Source organism: Opisthorchis viverrini (genome assembly GCF_000715545.1).
Source record: "Opisthorchis viverrini unplaced genomic scaffold opera_v5_116, whole genome shotgun sequence".
Lineage (NCBI taxonomy): Eukaryota > Metazoa > Platyhelminthes > Trematoda > Opisthorchiida > Opisthorchiidae > Opisthorchis > Opisthorchis viverrini.
The window spans coordinates 509,483-530,289 of NW_008751772.1; the positions used below are offsets into that span (position 1 = coordinate 509,483).

A 20,807-nucleotide genomic window follows, 5' to 3' on the forward strand; every position below is an offset into this window, starting at 1 on the left:
TATATTTTGATATATATATATATATATATGCAAATGAATGTATTCGTCGAAATATATCCGGCCACAAGTTTTTCAGTGTACTTTCTACAATCAGTAAGCGCCGGTGATCACCTTGGGTATATGAACTTTGACCAACTAACCATTAAAACGCAAATCCAATCCTTAATTGAGTGAAAAGGAACCAACACAATGACAGTTCAGCCGGCTGTCTTTTTCCGCTCTTTTGTGAATGATCGCGGCTTGACATAGGAGTGACTCTGTCCACCCAACTGTCAAATTGTCCGGGCGGTGTGGCCCCTGATCTGCTCGTCTGCATAGTCATCGGTGCTGATGGACTCATCAGTTGGGCTCGGAGCGGGGGGGGGGGTGTATAACCAACAACATACCTAGATTCAAATTCACCATCCGTGCAAACTGGCCGGTGGATGCGTGGTCTTGTGAATAACATCCAAAGGGTTACCTAGCCAGTCCTTTGTCGCCCGCTTGATGAGTCTCAATGAAGACGAAATCGGTGTTGTTACTGGAAAACCTACATCACTGATTAGTAGACCCCTACTTCTCTTCCAATCCGGAACACTTTGTTGGCCAGAAATCGACATAGTTACACACGTCTGCAGTATTTCCTCACCTTCAACGTATCCCACTTGTTTCCGATCCCACGAGCGGTGGCCTTCTGCTTTCTAATCCCGTCCGGCTTCACTCACTGTGCTCTATCGGTACTTCTTTTGTTCATTTGAATGTTTTCGTATGCGGCTTGATTTTTTGTAGTATTTTGTCAAACTATCCCCCAACATTTCCAACCCCTCTCTTCAGAATATTTACCCCAAAACTCGCCACTTGCGCTGCAGTTCTACGCCACATGCTATGCTACCTCAACTGGCCTCTGTTTGTTGACCTTCGCCCTATCACTCTTGACGAAGCACGTTACTTATAAGGTTACTGTTCGACAGTCCATGATCAGTGTCACCCTTTTTGGGACTGGCCAAGTGATTCTTGGCAATTGACTGCTATTGCCCACTGTGTGCATTTGGGGCTCCAGTGGTTAATGACATTGGGAGAAATGTCAAAATCGCGCAGTCAACGGCTCTCGTGCATCAAGGCTATCTCCCTCACTGCGTAGCTACCCAATTTCTGAACAAACTGAACATGCTTTCGTCTCCAAGGCTTGGTTGTATGTTCCACTTTACCGTTTTCCGGCAATCCAAACTGTAGCAGCTGGAACCAATGAACCTATGGCACACGGTTAACAGCTGGTAAATTGAATTGATTGCTTAGCTCGGTGGTTAGAGCGCGAATTTACTGACCAGAAGGTCCGTGTTTCGCACCCGACCTCTGTCTTTCGACTTCTATCCTGTCCAGGCTTGGGCAACCTGGCGATATTCCAGCCTTCTTGCTTCTTTCGGGTGGCATGGCAGCTAGGCAACGAAAGTGTGTTACTTCTGAACGGTTGTGCGAGCTGCGTTTGAGGTAGCTCAGTGGTTAGGATGTGAACCTAATGATAGGAGTTCCATGGTTTTCGAACCTAACCTCGGCATCTCGACTGCCTCCATCCAGGCCTGGGCAACCTGGGAGTATTTCAGCCCTCGTTTTCTTACTTCAATGGCAAAGGAATACGGCTCGACACCGGATTTTTCTGTTCTCACTAATCATAGTCCATGGCGCGGTTTTAGGTTCCGAAGGGTTTCTCAGATGTTATGGAAGGGAGTACCGACGAAGTGTCTCCTGCAGTTCTTTCCCCCCGTCTGCCTGAATCTCATGTGCAACCGCGTTCAACCCGGAAGGACAAGTGGGCTGGTTTATTGACCGTTGAGTATTCAATTCGGACTTAGCGCTCATATCTTACGAACATGAAGTTCTGACCGTTGGCCCTGGAAATTCAGATTTTTCAACCAGATTATTGATAGACTTCGTTCTTTTTTTGTTGGTTTACCCTCGTCTCCAGAATGGAAAAGAAAATAAGTCATGCAACTGTGGTAGCTTCTAGCCATTCCGAGACGTGAAGGGAGAAGGAATTAGTCGGTAACTAAGGTCTGGATTCGAACCCTGAGATTCCTGGTCGGTGGCTCATTCACTAACCACTGGGCAGTCACCATCATTAGATTTCTCTGCTCATGACAATCGTGGAGTTGTAGTACCCTTTCGGTGCCTAGCTGCCATGCAACCCGACGGAAGGACGAGGGTTGAGGTACTGCCAAGCCTAGACAGGAGCTATTGAGATACCGGTTGTTGGATTCGAACGAGGGACCTTCTGACCAAAAAGTTCGCCTCTTGACAACCAGACTCTCTCTCTCTCTCTCTCGAGCCATGCCAGTTTGGACGTGCAGGTAAAAAAACTCTGAGATTCAGTCAATTAATTTCGCCAGAAGGCACCTTTCATCTGTCGGCCGTCTCGCCTCATTTCCACTCGGATACCTCTTAGTTTAATTCCATGACATCTTGTTTACTTTGAGGTTTCCGTGAATTCAAACACAACAACACGAGGTTTATTACGAGATTTATGTGATCGTAATTTATGATCTTTCTGCCACATTTGTTCATTTCCGGCTGTCGTGACTTGTAGTTTTCCAGTTGCAATACAGGTGTGTGCAACACTATCGATCGGAGTGTTCTCTGAGCGTCGGTGTTTTTATATTTTCAACGCACCGCGCATATCGATTGAGTCCACTTGCGTACATGTGAAGCTTAGTTTTGTTATTTGGTCTGATTTTATTTGGGCTTGGTTTGTTTGATATCAGCCGTCAGGTGCACTTCGTCGGTTTTTTCATCGTGCAGACGGGTGGCCTGTTTTAACACCGCCTGTTTTGTATCATGTGTAGTAACGGTAAAGGAAAGCGGTACCTCTACAGATATCTCTAAAGTAACTAACTTTTGTTGACCTTCGAAAGCTCTTGGTATATATGGTACTGAGATAGCTTCGTGGTTAGGGCGCGAACACACTGACCGGAAGGTCCGTGGTTCGAACCCGGACTGCCCGTGCCTAGGTTTGGGCAGCCTGACACTACCATAACCCTCGTGTTCCCTTTCGGACGGGTGTTGCAGCTGAACGATTATTATTTCATTTAGTTCATTTGTAAACGGCCGACTCGATACCAACGGACCATCTTCATAGACAGTCGCATTGATGGATTTTTGTTGTGACCATTCAAAGCTCGACGAACTGCAGCTCTGAGCCATCAAAAGACACTTATCGCGCATCACAGAGAGTTCAAACATGGTTATGATAGCCGGCGATTTCAGTGCACGAATGGGACGCGTCAGTTCATCAGAGGCACACTCTGGCCACCTGTTTAGTCTGGGCGAAGAACTCAACGATGACGTCGGGGCTTGTATGCAACCTAGCATCTGCATGCTACTGATCAATGTCGGGATTAACTTGATCACATCCATCAAATACCGACAGACTCTGGCGCTCATTCTGGACTACACAGGTTGATTCCCATTGCACTTTCGTTCAGGGCACATTTTCTTCAAAAAAAAACTAAAGAAATGAGCTTTGAAAAGCCTTGTAGGCCCCAATTCAAGGCTTAAAATGTATTCTTTTACAGGAATCCTTCCCGGAAGACGTTAGCCGTAACTGGGGTGTGATAAACACAGTTATGCGGAACCTCTGTGGCGTTTCCGAGTGCCTATACTGGATCCCAGAATGGTGCGGGACGCAGTGTCTCTTCCAGCTATAAAATTGATTGGGTCTAACTTCAAATGAAGCCCACCTTTGGACAGGTAGGAGTGGTAAACCGCAATGTCTAAGATCTGGGTCAGACCGATGCAGCCCAGATAGTGTGTGTGATTTGTTTGAGTCAATCCATAAAAACAGTAACCAGGATTCCGTGCTTTAGCGCTTCATTTACTCAGACATAATGTTAAGAATCTGACTTAATGAAAGTTCGCGTTGAGTTCGCGTTTAGACGCAAAAGCGGACTGACTAGTTGACCCTTGTTCGATCCGCCCAACCTGAACCGTTGTGGTCTTTCAGTCGAGGTCCCCCCGGTTTGCCAGCTGTAACACCCTCTCGGTGCCTAACTGTCATGCCATCCAAAGAAAGCACGAGGAACGGAATACTGTCCAGACAGGGGAAGTCGAGAGGCAGAGGTCGGGTTCGAACCACGGACCTTCCGGTGAGTTATTTCGCGCTCTAACCACTGAGCCATCTCGCCTCCCCTGAAATTCCACCTGGCTGCCGGTTCAGATGAGTTTCAACTAGCATTACTCAAAGATCATGGTTGGTGTCTTGCTTTGAGTTTTCGAAGCCAGGAATAAGTCGTAGGCAACAAACGCGAATCAGTCTTTCGCCTCAAAGAGGTCCACGAGGTTTCCCTCTTTTAATCACGGAGCTATAAGCCTCGCAACTAGAACACCTGCACGTAAGAGAGAGAGCCTCAAACAAAATTTCGACAGGTAGGTGGTGCACTATTCATTCCATCAAGTGTTTGGGCAGCGCAACGTGCATCAACCAGTGATGAGCTCTTTGACTTTGAAGCGGCTTTAACTCTGTGAATAAAGTACCACGCCTAAATACACTTGGACGGTATATTTCGTGTCATTTATTACAACACATTTCTTTCCCTGTCTAGTCTTGGGTGACCTGGCAGTATCCCAGCCCTCGTGCCACACGAAGGGGGCTGGCACGAAAGGGTGCTACAGCTGAACGATTTATTCATTCATTCCCACACATTTGTCGCGTTAAAGTTTACAATGTATCGTCCAAAAGTTCCTCTCTCCACAACCCGCGAGTTTCACCACGACTGTTCTCCATTTCACACCCTTTGTTTTAGTTTTGTCGGTGATATGATTGTGGAATGCACGCCTTAATGGGCAAAAAACCCAAGAGTCAAGATGGCACCTTGGATTACGTCTCCCTGTTGTCCAACGATCACCAGTCTACACAGTTTAGTCTAAATATAACGTCGGCCATTCCCCTTTCTGGCGTACAGTCTTGCTTTGGGATCTGCGGTTCTGTTGTGTGACCTTGAAACTCCAAACTTTTCGACTGCCATTACTCGGTCTGTATATCTTGGCAGCCACTTAAGCTATCTATGATTTTACTGTGACGAATCAAGCGTATACGCGCATCAATAGAGCGTGGACAATAGTTGCTAGCTTGCGTCAATAATGGCGTCAAAAACAAACCAACCATCTAAATATTTGAGTAAAGGTACGATCGCACATAGTAACCGGCTGCCGCGCGTATGGAACTGGGTTAGTAACGAGGTGATTAGAAAACGGGTATTCGGTTGTGCTGCGGGCACTTCAATCCGAGGAAACATCCAGCATCATCGACTACGATGGCCGGAACACCGTCTACCGAGACGAGTGTTGTCCTCCGTGCCTCCTTCAGGATCACACAAACCGCGAGGTGGACAACACATGACTTGGCAGAAAGGCATGAAAGATATCACGAAGAGCTTGGGTGTTGTTGGTGCTGTACGCCTTCCAGGATGGGGTCCCCGTGACCCCGTCTGTGCTTGGTTGGAGACGTTGCAAGAAATGGCGCTAATCGATGTTCGTGGCGTTCGTGCAATCAGTTTCTTTCCAGACTATCTGATTGAGCGGTCGGAGGTGTGGGCACCTCAGAATGCCTGACATAGGCCAGCACTAGGTCCCCTCCCTCACCCACTCTCTTCTCTTCACAGTAGGGCTTTTAGTATAATTATATATGTATAATATATATGGACGAACCTTATGGTTGTACGGCAGTGAAGCATCCGTGCCAACACTGATGTTGCTGTCTTTGATGATGGAACTGGGCGTTGCCTAAGGTGTTCAGAATCACTGGAAGAACTAATAAAACTCACCATCAGGCTTAGGTGTTTGGCAGATGTACCACGCATACCAAAAGCGCCGTTTGTCTTTTCGAACCATTTGCCAAGGTCGGCGAACAGACCAGCNTCATTTTGAATCCGCGGTAGGGAAAGAATCAAGGAGGACAAACCATCCTGTATTTGCGGGAAATTTGAGCGTCTACGGTCGGACCGGGCGCTACGAGGTTTCCGCGCTATCTACATGTTCCTTTTTCACACTTTCTTATAAGACTTGGCGATTAAGCGAACATCACAGTGACTTATTTTGGGTAGACTACCCTACACAATCCATCGTGTTTTGGGCTCGCCTGCAAAGGGACTTAGCTCAGTCATGCTCATTGCGTCTTACTCCCATACGATGGGGCGAGTTGAACCAAGTGGTTAGAGCACCAATTTACTGACCAGAAGGTCCGTGGTTCGAATCCGACCACTGCTTCTCGACTTCCTCTGTCTAGGCTTGGGCAACCTGGCAGTATCCCAGCCCTCGTGCTTCCCTCAGGTGGCATGGCAGCTAAGAACCGAAAGGGTGCTACAGCTGAACGACTCCCATATGATTCTCAGAATTATTTGTCTCATTGTTGTTCTATGGTTTAGGTACTTTCTTTTTGATTGTTTTCCATCTTGGACTAAAGTTTTTTTTCACTAATCTCCCTTTTTTTCAAAACTTTTTATCATTGGGAAATTGCTTCCTACTGCTGTCGATGATGATGAAGCCCTTGATTCACATTGGATTAGAAATACGTCTGCATTCTATCAGAAATAAACGTCAGTGGTAACAGTAATTTAGTGTTCTTTGCAGAAGTCCAGTGCACAACGACAAATGAATATATTTTTGGAAGAATTTTCCGTGAGTTGACAGGATTATCGCCAATCGGATCCATTATGTCTACTGTAGACGATAGTGCAACTCTTATATCGGCCGTCGGCTTACTTTTCCGCCAACTGTAGTTTATCAAAAGGAACGGTAGGTAGAATCTTATTGGCGGTGCGAGAAGTACCAAATACTTGACCGTGATTGGCTCACAATCTGACCAATCGGTGTATGCTCTCCCATGGTTCGTAGCCGGCTCGCGACACATCCGTCCAATCGATGTGATGTTGGGTTATTTAGAGTGGCTCGTCTCCGGACAGTGTCACATCTGTTTGGGAGTCACGTGGGCTGCAGGCTCAAACTTGTTTGCTGATCTGGCGATTCTGACTGGTTACTAAGGTCTGGCTTACGCACCATCTCTCCACAGCTATATCCAGCTATGTTACGAAAGGATTGAAGATTGCATCTCTTTTTAAACAGCTCTTAGGCTCGCAAAGTATAGCCAATACAGATTAGGAACTAATTAATTTGAAAAAAAGGGAGTGATTCTTGTCAGGTGTACTCGTCAGGTATAGTTCGCTTGGTTTTTGTCCCTAGCCGATATGGATTTTAGACAGGTACCGAGATGTGGTTGCATTTGAATGGAGGTCGCACTAAAGACGTTTTCAAAAGGAGATCAACGGAAGTAAACAAGTAAAAATGACGTTGAGGGAGCGTCGATTAACTCAGGCAGTTTGCCTTGGACCAGTCGCACCATGTTTATATGAAACAACAAGCTCAGTCGAGGGCTACGTAATATTAAAAAAATGGTTTCCGGAGACTTGGTGGTACACGATGGTTAAGAGGTGCACCTCCATGAATGGTTAAACGAACCCTACGCTCGTGGTGGTCTGTCTCCGTGGACGGAGTCATTAGACAGTGATAAACCCTTACACCATTTTCTCCTCTCCTTCCAGTGTCCCGGTCGGATTCTGGCAGAGGGGGGCGAGGAACCGGGAGCGACTCGTTCGCCGACCTTTCCAGTGACGCATACAGTGATCTGAGTGACTCAAGTCGGAGGCAGTCCGAACAACAGTCAGTCTGGTTGCGCTACGTTCGTGACTATTCAACGGTAAACCTTTCCTGGGCTTCTTTCCAAGCACATCGTGCCATACTGGGTCTGGTCGGTTTTTGTCTTTGTACCGAAACCAAAAACGTGGTGGATTCAGTGCAAGCCTACCTTCAGCAAAAGGTGAGTACAGAGGCGCTCTACGACCTTCGATTTTCAACTGAACATGTGTTTTACCCCACCCGTCTCGATAACCATGTTAAATCCCCTTAGAGAGCAGGGATTTTAGCTTTTGACTACAACGGACCTACTCTGGTCACATACCTATAAATTGTGCGCAAAAGACTAACTGCCATTCTGAACGACGTGAGTGGATAAAACCTCAAATTTGACGAATAAACGGCTGGTGCAAAGCCTAGTTTATGGCACCAAACTTTGAGGAGCTTGTGGGAAACGCTAGATTCGCCTTCTCCAGGAGCTAAGCTGGTCTAGATCAATACGGTTCTTTTTCTCCCGAGATACTTTTTTCCAGGAGGCGGGGTTGTCTGTCAAATTGGTAGCAGTTTCGTGAGCTATCTCAATTTTAAGAAAGCGATAGCTTCTTGTCACCATCCGCAGGAGCGAACGAAACTTCGGTTAGCCGGTCATCACCTCATAACTTTAGCGGTCTTTCGGCTTTCTTTTATATCGCAACAGTACTTGAGTGAAACTCTTCCGGTTTTTGATCATCAGAATTTCGGCGATGATCTCTTTCTGGTGAGCACATCTTTCGATAAACTTGCCATCACCACGTGCAACTTTTCGCACGCGGTCTATTCTCCGAATGATAGGCCACCGGTTTTTTCCATCACATGCCGATTCCTTCCCTACAGAGCTTTGACAGTCAGTGCGTAGAAGAGCGTTGCTATTTGTCGAATTGATTGATTGATGGATTGATTGGTAGTCTGTTTTCTTCCTTGCGGGACTCGTTTGCTCTCTGGGACTCAACATCTGGAGAGCGAAGTTGTCTTCACATCGCTCCACAACACTTAATGTTCACGGAATGGGCAGCAGAAATGTGTTGTCCAAATACTACTGCGAAAAATGGCCGCCATCTTGTGGGACCATCTTCACAGGGTTCCTTCTAGCCGTGAACAAGGGTACCGTCGCCCGGTCTCTTCAGTACCCCGGTCAGTCTCCACAACGTTGTCCGAAATGCCTGCACTAAGGTCTGACTTGCGAACCCACGTCTTTCAATCGCCGTATTCCGAGTGACGTATCCCATTTGTTAGATGTGAAGCACCTTTCGGAGCGCTTGATGGATGGAAGCACCAGGAAACTAGCTCATCACCCCTCTTTGTTACGTGCTTTGAATGACCGTGGGGCAACGTTCTGTTGAGCTGTACTCGGGGGAGAAAACTCCACGCGACACCCGCGGTCAGTGTGTAGAGGTTTAACGAACACAGTCTGCTTGGCCCTCTAGTTCGGGGTTCGAACACGTGTAGTGGCACGGTTTTTGAAAGTTGAACTACGCCTTATATCAAGTAAGTGCAAATACCTAATTTCCCGCCAAGTCGGTCGGTGCGTGGTGCTCTACTTGCTCGATACAGCAGAGCGAGTAATCGACGGCAAGCTACTGCCTTCCATTCATCTGTTACCCTGTTCATGTTGCCACTTTTAATCAGGCTTATACCGTTCAGCTGTGGCACCATTTCGGTGCCTAACTGCTATGCCACCAGACGGAAGCACGAGGGCTGGGATACTGCCAGGTTGCCCAAGCCTAGACAGGGGAAGTCGAGATGCGGCAGAGGTCATGTCCGAACCACGGACCTTCCGGTCAGTAAATTCGCGCTCTAACCCCTTGGACCATCTCGCCCATCAGCCTTATGCACACTTGCCCCTTCGCATTCGCTTTTCAAGCCTTGTTCCTCCGCTCTTCAACGTCTGTAATCCCAAACCGATCGGTCAACACGCCGTTTTAGCGCGCATTCTTTATTCCGGATGCTTAGAATTCCCGAAAAAAAACCAGCTTGCCTAGTCCGCCATCTGGATGCGAACTGCATATGATTATCCAGCTGGTGAAGCGAGTCGAGTAGGAATTGCCGTCCCTACCTTGTTCGTCCCCATTGCACCAACGAACTCTATTTATGACTCAGCAACCACTGCCCTATAACCCTCCGGCGTACCACGAACATCCTCGTCGGAGAAGTAAGATTTCCCAGATCATAACTCGAAGCCCGTTCTACAGTGTTGTCCCCCTTACTAGTTGGTCTTCAATACTACTGAGTGTAGGCACATTGGGCGCCGTTACGCTACCTAGCATGTGCCACGGAGCTAGATTGGTCATATTAGCTGTCGATGTTTGTTGAACGCGCTGGAGCACCCACGGTGATTCAATATCCTAATCTCCCTCGTCCTCACTGATCCACACTTTGGACAAGCCGATACGAAGCCCCAAAAGTTGTGTTGTAATTGGGGCGCAATCACGACTTGGAATTCAATGTGGTGTGTGAATAGGGGCCCATCCAGTAAACATTAGAATACCAGTGAAGGGAAGAAGGCCTTCGCTGCGGAGTTATTTATGGGAAAATGCCAACTGACCATTGGACAGGGATGCAAAACTCTGATTTACATCTTATTTACAAAAACTGGACATCCATGTTCTCCTGAACGCGTCTTCTTGAACTTTCCTGGATATTCATTGACTCCAATCATTCCTCGCTCAAATTCAAGCAAAGGCTGCAAAGTTAGTCCACCAATTCCGCAACAGGTTTCCCCTGTTCAAGAGACGCAAGGCGAAATTCCACGGACAACGCATACTACTCGCGTGCCTCCCAATCAGTAGCATCACCGTTACACCAGGACAGTCGTTGTCACTCAGTGATGCAAGACGTCATATCTTCTGCGATCATCAGTACCCGAATATCTGATACTCAAGAGTAACGTGCGTAGGAATAAAAAAAACGTGACAGAATCGAAGCGGAAGGTGTACTGGAATGTACGGAGACTCTTCCGCCTCAGAACCCGAAAAATGGCTGAGTGAGACAAGAAGAACCAATGTCTTGACTGCCGGGCGAAATAGTTCCAAACCCGGTTGAGTTTTTTCTGCCTGCCAGTGAACCAGTTTATGCTGAAAATCCAGCAAGCACTGTTTCCTCCTCATTGGACATCATCAGCCAAATCGTCGACCTTGGGGCAGTGTGATCAGTCCTCGCATGAGCTGAGTTGACTTTCTACCTCTGTACCTTCGCCTTCTATTCGACGCACTCAACTCGAGTTTTGGTCTGGGAACAGAGAGCCGGTGTGCTTTCCCAAGATTTTCTACCTTGGAACTGTCGGGTCAGATAAGTATAAACCAGGAGTAGCCAAAGACGATGAGTCTTTGCGTTCCGCTGCAACCGGATTGTTTGAACCGACTTCAGAAAAAGGGTTCTTTTTGGACAACTCGGCTCAATAAAAAAACTCAGTGTTTGGGTGCGAACTTATTGACCGGGCATATCGACTGCCTGTATGCAGGCTTGGGCAGCCTTTCCCCGGGGGTGGGGGGCATGGGAGCTAGGTACCAAAGAGGTGGTACACTTGAACTATTATCTGGGCCACTTGATCGGAATGGTTGATCGATCGCCTGGTTTTATCTCCATTCCTACACTATTTTTTTTCACTCTCATTCGAATGCGTTTGTGTGACTTTCCAGGCACTCATATCCGAGACTCGACTAAGCGGCCGTCTGTTCATTCTTGTTCCAACCACGGGGTCTTGTGATCTCACCATTGAGGACGTGAACCAAATCATATCGGATGAACTTCAAAAGGTAAGTGCTTCTGTGTTTAGTTATCATGACTTTAGCACTCGTGTCTGCCTGCCCGAGACTTGTGAAATGGTTCTTTGCTGTTCAAAGATCTTCGCTTGAGTCCGTAGACCAGGTCCGCAAGCAGCTACATGGACTAAGGAGGTCTGTTCACAGTTTTATCGTAATCCGCCGAATAACTCTGTTCACACCTTGTGAGCAAAGTCAGACTCGATACTAACTGGGTGTTTTGCGGCATAGTTGGTTTGTTCTCCGAGTTGTGCGACTCGGTTGCAGTCCAGCGAACAAACCAGTGAGCATCTAAACAACATGAGGTTACAGAGATCACAGGTTTTGTTCCCAGGAGCTTCAAATACCAGGTCGTTTTGCCATCCTGTTCACATTTTCACGAGTACGAAGACGAGAAAAAAGTGTTTGTGTTTTCTCCATCCGGTTTCACAAAACTGTCCTGTTGTCAAGTCAACAACCCTCACTAGATATTTGAGTTGGTTCGATGCACGTCGCACATTCGCAAGCGTTCATCGACTACGGACAGTTAACGACGCGCCTATATTGGTTCTACAGGACATCAGACGACGCGGTATTTGGTTTATTTTCGGAGCTGGACAGTTTGATTGGAAGCGTTTCATCAGCTCAACTCAGCTCAGCTGTGCTGAGCTAGGTTTTATCAGTCAGCCCAAGATTTTCACTACTCATATTTTTTAGTTATATACGCCTATCTTTTATATGTTTCATTCTACACATTTCTTACGACATAGATTATATCATCTTCTTCGTTACACCTGATGCACACAGAGCTGTAACTGTCTTTACTGTTTGTCGCCTCATCAATTGCGGTCAAATCATTCAACGAAACAAGTGTTGATTTTTTTGTGATGGTCCAATAATCAATCGATTTTACTTGCTTCACACACGGCGCACGTGACATTTCATTTTTCACCTCACCTTGTCAGTTAGAAACTGGAGCAGTTTTTAGTGAACATTTTGCTTGGTTGCTTTTTCAATTGAGGCTTTGTGTTTGGTTACCGTATTTTCTTATTTGTAAAACTTTGTCGTATTGACCTGTCCATCGGGGGTAGGTGTTAGGTGATACCATTCTAGCATGTATGTTTAGACTTTTGTTACTCGCCCACGAACTGATAGTCACCATGTCATATTAACTAATATTTTGAAAATTGAGCACGATGTAGATATATGGTTGGGGATAGCTCAGTGGTTACTGACCAGGGGGACGTGTTTCGAATCCAACCCTGACATCTCGACTGTTCCTGTCTATGCTTTCTCGTGCTTCCATCGGCGGGAGCATGGCAGCTAGGTACGGAAGGGACGTCGCACCTGAACGATACACTACTGTGCTTGCGAGCCCTGTTTAACTGCTTAAAATTGCAGGCTAACCAATCAACACGGTAGATAAATTTGTTCGCCTCTGACGACCAGGCTGGAGGGAAGATCACTCCTCGAATCCGGAAGGTTAGGTCACTGTTTTCCAACCTCCGACATGACATCAGTTTGTCTGTCAAGAGCAGGGCGATCAGAAACGTGGTTTGTATGCGCAGAGGACGGACGAAAGCTGTTAGTGTTTGACTGTCAGTGAACGGATCTAAGGGGAACAACTGATTAGCAGTGGTACACCAAACGGTTTGAGGAGAGAGGAACTCTCCCAAGATGCATTGGCTACGCTAGTTAGAATTTTTATTCCGCATGCTGGTGGATGTCTTCCCCGCAGAGTTCTTTTCACCCAGTCCTGTGGAGGCTACCGAGAGGTGACCTGGCAATGAAGTATGAAAAAAACACTAACCAGTAAACCGAGTCGGGTCGACGGCTGCTACCTCCCTGGATGGGTACCCCGGAACTTAACTCATCAATGGTTGATGACACTGGCAAAAATGACCCAGTCGCTCAGTCAGTGGCGCTCGTACATCAAAGCTCTTGCCTTCATGCCATTGCCTCCAACGCCCGACTGTATCTCCCAACTTCTCCCATATTCTGGTAGCAACTGGCTGACTTAAAAGTGACTCTCCTCTCTCAAACAGTGTCACTCAAACTTCTATCGACGCCTTCGAACGCTGGTATTTATCTGTTGCCCATTCGTCAACTCGCCTTTCCTACCTAAATGACGTCCCAAGTTCTTTCGGGTTTGTTGATTCAGTCATTCTGTTTCTGTGAATACCGTTTTTCTAAATATTATTTTTCGTGTTTTGCTCAGTTCTCTTCACCATCCCACCTGTACACAAATCTCGAACTTGGCTTTTCTAGCTCACCGGACTTTGAACTTTGGCGTGAGTTCGGTGACCCTGTTGCATGTCTGCCTGCCGAGACAGAGTGCATGCCTGTCCAGGATATTGACCTCTCTGCTGTCTACTGGGTGTTCCTCTGTCGATATGTTAAGTAGATAGACCCAGGTAGATGACTCCCCTCCCCACGGAAATCATTTGCATTCCATCTTTTTTTCGTCCAGTTTGGCCGTGACGTCACTGCAACCTAGGGATCACATCTGTCGGGACACATCCACAACTACCCGTGTTTTTATTCAATATGCTTTGTCCTAACTCGTAATTAGTAAAAGTCAGTATCTGGCATGCTCCACTTGACGCCACCATGATCGATTGAATCGTGTACACATCTCTGGGGGCAGATGGCTCGGTGGTTAGAACGCGAATTTACTGACCGGAAGGTCTGTGGTTCGAACCCGACCTCTGCCTCTCGAATTCCTTTGTCTAGAGTTGGGAAACCTGGCAGTATTCCAGCTCTCATGCAACCTTCGGGTGGCATGGCAGCTAGGCAGATAGTGTCACACCAAAACAATACAAAAACTTTGTACATGTCCCCTTTATTTTCATGAATATATACTCCTGTTTGAATTTCATATAGCGGTGGCATGACTATCATCATATGAATTTGCGATGTATAAATCAAGATGGCCAATATAAAAAACGGGCTTTGTTCGCTACTATCGTTCTCCCCTTGACTTTTACACTGGTCCTCAATCGCCTCTATCCTCAGTTACGTTATGACTCGAGTTTCAATGCATGTTTTTTCTCGTGGATTCGTTTTGGGTAGCCTTGCTCGGAGATGCATGAATGAATCAGTTTTTGACAAATGGGGTGAGATGGCTCAGGGGGTTAGAGAGCGAATTTACTGTGACCGGGAGGTTCGTGGTTTGAACCCGACCTCTGCCGCATCTCGACTTCCCCCCGGTATATGCTTGGGCAATCTGGAAGTATCCCAACCCTCGTGCTTCCTCCGGGTGGCATGGCAGCTAGGCAGGTGTTACAGCTAAACGATTTTTTCTGACAAATACAACAAGAGGAACGTCATAGTCCTTTAAGCGAAACCCTTCCGAGCTGGTCCCTACTAGAGGCCAAGTGCCCCTCTCCTGCCAGTCGTTCTTCTTGTGAATAACATAGCAACTCCTGTGTTCGATTACTCACACCTAGACTCGTATCCTCTTCATGAAGAGTCAACTTTACTGCCGGGTGCTTGTTTGTCCACCTCCGTAACCCTCTGAGCTATACTGGGACTATACAGGGCCTCATACCAAGTTAGTCTCACAGGTTTGACTAACACAGTTTCCTGGTCCTCCAGATTGGGGCTTGGACTATGTGTGGTGATTCGTTCGTTGAATGTTCAGACTGATCGGCTGGCCAACCACCGCTGCCTTGCCGTTAGACTTCCGGGCCTTGGGCTCCTTGGCAGTAATTGAGGCCATACACAACCGCGAATGGCTTGCTCGCGGACTATGTAGCTGTGATTTTCGGATGTATTCATCCGAAGTGGAATGAGGTTGAGATGGCTCAAGTGGTTAGAGCTCGAACTTACTGACCGGAAGGTCCGTGGTTCGAACCCGACCTCTGTCTCTCGACTTCCCCTGTCTAGGCTTGGGCAACCTGGCAGTATCCCAGCCCTCGTGCCTCCTTGGTGTGGTAAGGCAGTTAGGCACCGAAAGGGTGCTACAGCTGAATGAAGTGGAGTGAGATCTAGATGGAATCCGCAGTTGCTGTTTTCGTTTCATTCCAAGCGCTTCCATTTTGTTCTGTGACCCACCCTGAAGGACGGAATCCTCATCAGCGTGATTCGATAGCCCTCACTTGGTTGGCTGTTTGTATCAGCAGATAAACACCTAGTTGTGAATTGTTTTTTTTTCGCCTGTTCTGTGCAGCATGCTTTACAAATTTATCCAGAAAATTGTTTGCTTGCAGTAAGCGAGAATCAAAGCTATGTCTAGTCTTGTTTTACCAATGCGTGTGATTTGCCCGAGGTCTCCACAGTGTGAAACTATCCAGCCACTTCATTTCAACTGCACTTTCTTGTTTTTTTTTTGCGTGTGTGTGCCACTAGATGCCACAAAATCTACTTCTGACTGTCGGAGAGATCCTGGCCCACCCAGCCGAGCAGCTGTTCACTACGAACGCGCTAGTCGTAAAACAATCGACCCTCGACGATCGTTCGGTTACAAATGGTCCGGATAGCAAACCCCAAGTTGATTCCGTCAAATCCCATAACACGTCACCACCGCTTCTGACTCCACGAGTTGTCGGCACATTGGTCGACTTGGCCGCACAGATTCGGGATGCCCTGCAAAACACCGTGGAGAGTATCAACCCTAAACCGTTTACTGGTCTGCACAAAAGCTACGCGCCTTCCGGTGTTGACTTATCCGATGGGGAGAGTTCCGAATCCGGGATGAGCAGTTTCTCCGGCGGTCCGACTGTAATGAGTGATGTTGGGTCTGGGAAGGCAACGGTGGATGGATTGAATTCTTTGGATGAGCGTCGCTTTATCGTCAAACCCTATCTGAATTACACGAGCAATGCGGCCGGTAATCGGGGTCTTACTAACCCGAACGCTGCTGAAGATGCTGGGTGAGTATGCCATCTATTCATCTTACTGTCCAATACAACCGCTTTGTTTTTTGGGTTACTTTCGTAAGCTGATTGAGATCCCCAGGATCCCTTTTTCCCTTCCTGAGCAGTATTCAACGTGAGATGTACCATGCTCCAATCCCTTGTCAAGCGCATACAAAGGCGCGGAGGTGTTTGTTGAACAGTTCACGGTCGGGTCGTGCATTTCCCTGTTTGTATATATACATATATATAATCTGAGGAGTTTGCAACACATCACCCACCAATCAGATGAGTTGATCACCAATCGATGGAGTAGTATACCGTTATGTGACCAGGAAACTGAAGAAGCAAGCTCTTCTTTGTGCTGCGTTTGGTTGTCACCCGCCCGGTTCACTGACAACATCTGTTCTGTTTTCAGAATGGACTGAAAACCACCATAACTGGTCATAAACTTGGGGGGTGAGAGCTGGCTTAGGGTGCATTCATTTGAGACATCTAAAATGATAACTAATAGGATAGAATGGTTCACCTTTGGAATCTTTTCGGTGCCTAGCTGCCATGCCACACGAGGGCTGGGATACTACCAGGTTGCCCAAGTCTAGACCAGGGGGAAGTTGAGGGCGATTTGCCGTGTGTCCATGCCACGTGTCTTCCAACTGCAGCAATGTTGATATGGATAACTCGAATGTGGAGTTATCACCACCGACGTCTTGGTTAACGGCGCAGTACTGGTGGGGGTTTTCCACGTCTTTCGTTATTGAATAGCTTTCCTGTCACAGCCAGACTGGTGTCAAAAACACTGGTACCGCTATATCCTCTCCAAGTTTGAGTTAGTCACGAAAAAGAGCGTTCAGCTGTATCACCTTTTCGGTGCCTAACTGCCATGCCACCCAAGCGTAGACCGAGGGGCGAGATGGTCCAAGTGCGAATTTACTGACCGGGAGGTCCGTGGTTCGAATCCGACCTCCGCTGTTCGACCTTCCTCTGTCTAGGTTCGTGCTTCTTTCGGGTGGCATCGCAGCTAGGCACCGAAAGGGTGCTACAGCTGAACGCTTTCTTTCCATAGACCGGGGGGAAGTCGAGAGGCAGAATTCGGATTCGAACCACCGACCTTGTGGTCCGTAAATTCGCGCTCCAACCACTTGGACCATCTCGCCTTCACGCTTCTGGTCAACTGCTCGTTTGGGAACAGTTAAGTGTTCCAACTACTAGCCAACTGGTTGCGGGTTCGAGTTTTGCACTACTGATAATTCCCAATACGGATGAAACCGCTGTAAAGTGCTTCATTTATATGAGCAAATCTCCTAGTTTCCCCAAGCTACCAACAATGTTGCACAAAGTACCAACGACATCACTTTTCGCGCTCCACTTGGACCATCTCGCCTTCACGCTTCTGGTCAACTGCTCGTTTGGGAACAGTTAAGTGTTCCAACTACTAGCCAACTGGTTGCGGGTTCGAGTTTTGCACTACTGATAATTCCCAATACGGATGAAACCGCTGTAAAGTGCTTCATTTATATGAGCAAATCTCCTAGTTTCCCCAAGCTACCAACAATGTTGCACAAAGTACCAACGACATCACTTTTCTCACCGTATCCCCTCTCACCTGCGTTTTTGATGATACATATTCTGGTCCACCTTCTGTATCCAGCTTCAACTTCTTTAGGTAAGTGTTCCTCGCCGTCCAGATTACTCTCCCGGACTCATTGTGTGTTTCTAACGCGGTCTCGAACTGACAGCTCTCTTTCGCTGCCGTTTTTTTCGCAGCTTGGTGATGCTACTATCAACTAACTTTGCGTTCTATTCTCATTTACTCTCAGCTCACTATGCCGTGCATTCGAGTTTTTTTCGCCCCAGTCCCAACTCGGGGCTAGCTTTCTGTGGGGTTCATTCAAGCGACTGATTGAATGAGTAAATTTCGTGGCAATCTTTCGGTCCTCTCTTCAAAAGATGCCACTCTTTAACAGCCCCCCCCCCCGGGCACACGTTTGCTGGACATGTTCCGATTACGTCTCTGTGTGAACATCTTGCACGTTGGACCCGACCGATTGGACATATTACAAGCCCGGTCTTCTGACTAGTCTCGGTTATTTCCGAAAATTCCCATTTATAATAAGAACACAGATGAGTTGACGAACATGTTTTCGGCAAGGTCTTTTCAAGTCATACAATTGCAAAGGTCAAGAGAGCAGTATTTAACCTATTTGAAAGAGTATTGTGTAAATGGACAGGGGATCGAGTGAGATGACATTGGCTATCTATCAAAGAACTATTAGTTCAGGTCGCCAATAGGACGACTTGAGCTAGTCAGCTCGGGGGGTGTTGTAGTTGTGTGTTCAACACACGGTGCATGTGTGGGGGGAGGTGAGTTGGACCATGGTAATAACAACACACGAACGAGGCGTTTTTGCCCACAAAGGATCGGGTCGTGATGTCGGATGGCGATAGTTTCAGCCACTGCAATTGTGCGCTGCTGTACTGATCTGGGTTGATAAGCCGGCGCCTTGTAAACAACGCGGAAACTTTGGCTGGGTATCACGTTGTGTGCAGTGTCAGCCAAATGTTGTACTACAGAACTGGTTATCGTCCTCCTAGTTCCAGAAGCTAGCCAGGGTGGGTTGTGTTCCTTCATTCTTTGGCCCAGTTGCCTAGTCGTGCGTCCGATCTATTCCGCTGCACAGCAGCAAGAGAATGAGTAAACTAACATATTTTGGGTGTGGACAGGCACTCTATCCTTGAGGGGTACAAACGATTGCTGGTGAACCAGGTTCGGGGGGTTGCGGCCGGGACAACTTTATTCAGACTGGTGGAAAGTCTTCTGTTCAGTAGATCGGCCGGTCTATCTCCCTTAAACGGGAGGCTAATGTAAACTGGTTTCCTTCCAGCTGTGGCTGTGATTGACGCTTTGTAATAAACTTCTCGGGGAATCCATTGTCTCTCAGGACGTTGGTGAGAGTTCGGAATTCTTGTTCCAGCGCATCATCAGAGCGTATTTTCTTCGCTCTATTAGTTAGGCTATGGAACAGGTTCCGTTTCTGCTTTAGTGGCACGAAGCTGCTCAAGTCAATGTATTGACAGGACCAAGTAGGTTTTCGGTACACCGATCGTTTCAGTGTACCATCGTGACGTCGTTCAAGGCCAACATCTAGTGTGTTGTACTTACCATGGTCCAACTCACCTCCCCTCACACATGCACCTTGTGCTGAACAGCACCCCCGCTCTGGTTAGCTGAAGTCATCCTATTGGTGACCTGAACCGATTGTTCTTTGATAGGTAACCAATGTCATCTCACTCGATTTTTTGTCCATTTACACAATACTCTTTCAAATATGTTACATACTGCTCTCTTAACCTTTGTATGACTTGAAAAGACCTTGCCGAAAACATGTTCGTCAACCCATCTGTGTTTTCAGTTATTTGTTTTACTTGGAGGTTATGGGTATGAATGCGAGAATTTCTTGATAGGTGAAACACCGAATTGGGTCATCACCCCCAGCCCTGAATGCAAAAATATGCATTTTGAATAGCGCGCCTTTTTCATTTTTCATGTCATACACTTGTCTGGTGAACGGCGCTGTTTTGTGTGTTGATTTCTAATCATCAACTTTACTTTCATGTTATTTCTTACGCGCATGTTTCACTTAGTTTACTGTGAAAAATCGAATTGGTTCAGCTATAGTAGCACCCTTTCGGTGCCTAACTGCCATGCCTTGCAGAAGAAGGCACGAGGGTTGTCAGGTTGCCCAAGCCTAGACAGAGGAAGTCGATAGGGTAGAGGTCGCGTTCGAACCATGGACCTTTCAGTCATTAAATTCGCGCTCTAACCGCTGAGCCATCTCGCCGGAAGGGTGCCACAGCTGAACGAACGAACTTTGTTGCGGGACGGATTTCATGCCACGGGAGTCTTTTGGGTGGTCATTGTTGGGACGTAGGAGGCGGTCTTTCGAAATTTCGGAATTTCAGTCCAAATCTCACCGGACCAGACTTTGATGGTCTCAGTTGCTTGAGAGGGTAGTCCTTCTTGAGAGACATCCCATTAGTGAGATGGTGTGTATGCCTATCGATCCTCAGTGACTTTTCGCCTCAATGGTGGGTTTTGCACCGAGCCTCACACAAACTCATGGTTTCGACGTGTACTCGCGAGCCCCAGATCAACTAGCAAACGGCTTTTGCAGGAAATCACTCTGTCGTTATCGACGACGCGCCCACATTCCCTATCAATGTCCCTGAGGGCCGCCTTTGGCACCTCAGTAAATAATCATCGAAATCGGCCACTACAAACATCGTACAACATGTACGCGCTTGAAAGCCGATGACGATTCCACTGACTATATGCTTGCCGACTTCAGCAACCCTTTGGTGATATATATATATATATATATATATATATATATAAAGGTAGGGCACGGGGGTGTGTGTTTAGCAAACCATGAAGCGCTAAGTGTTGTAACTAAATCCTGTCCCCCCTCCAGTACCTTAGTGTCGAAAAAGGACTCGCAACAGCGAGTGCAACAGTTAG

The 20,807-nt window shown here is 47.3% G+C and overlaps 2 protein-coding genes across 2 annotated transcripts in view; one reads left to right on the forward strand and one right to left on the reverse strand.

Moving 5' to 3' along the window:
* T265_05883 (hypothetical protein) overlaps positions 1 to 20,807 on the forward strand; it is a gene marked incomplete at both ends in the record, with an annotated part of 76,315 nt that overhangs the window by 2,022 nt on the left and 53,486 nt on the right. The window contains 3 exons of the mRNA XM_009171012.1: positions 7,566 to 7,840; positions 11,331 to 11,447; positions 15,783 to 16,306. Coding sequence (XP_009169276.1) covers positions 7,566 to 7,840; positions 11,331 to 11,447; positions 15,783 to 16,306 — 916 coding nt within the window. The remainder of the gene's footprint in view (positions 1 to 7,565; positions 7,841 to 11,330; positions 11,448 to 15,782; positions 16,307 to 20,807) is intronic.
* On the reverse strand, positions 1,473 to 14,698 carry T265_05881 (hypothetical protein; the record flags this gene model as incomplete). The annotated part of the gene is made up of 6 exons (XM_009171010.1): positions 1,473 to 1,594; positions 4,022 to 4,174; positions 5,303 to 5,534; positions 5,611 to 5,726; positions 6,148 to 6,333; positions 14,584 to 14,698. 6 exons carry the CDS (start codon positions 14,696 to 14,698, stop codon positions 1,473 to 1,475), a joined length of 924 nt encoding a protein of 307 aa, XP_009169274.1.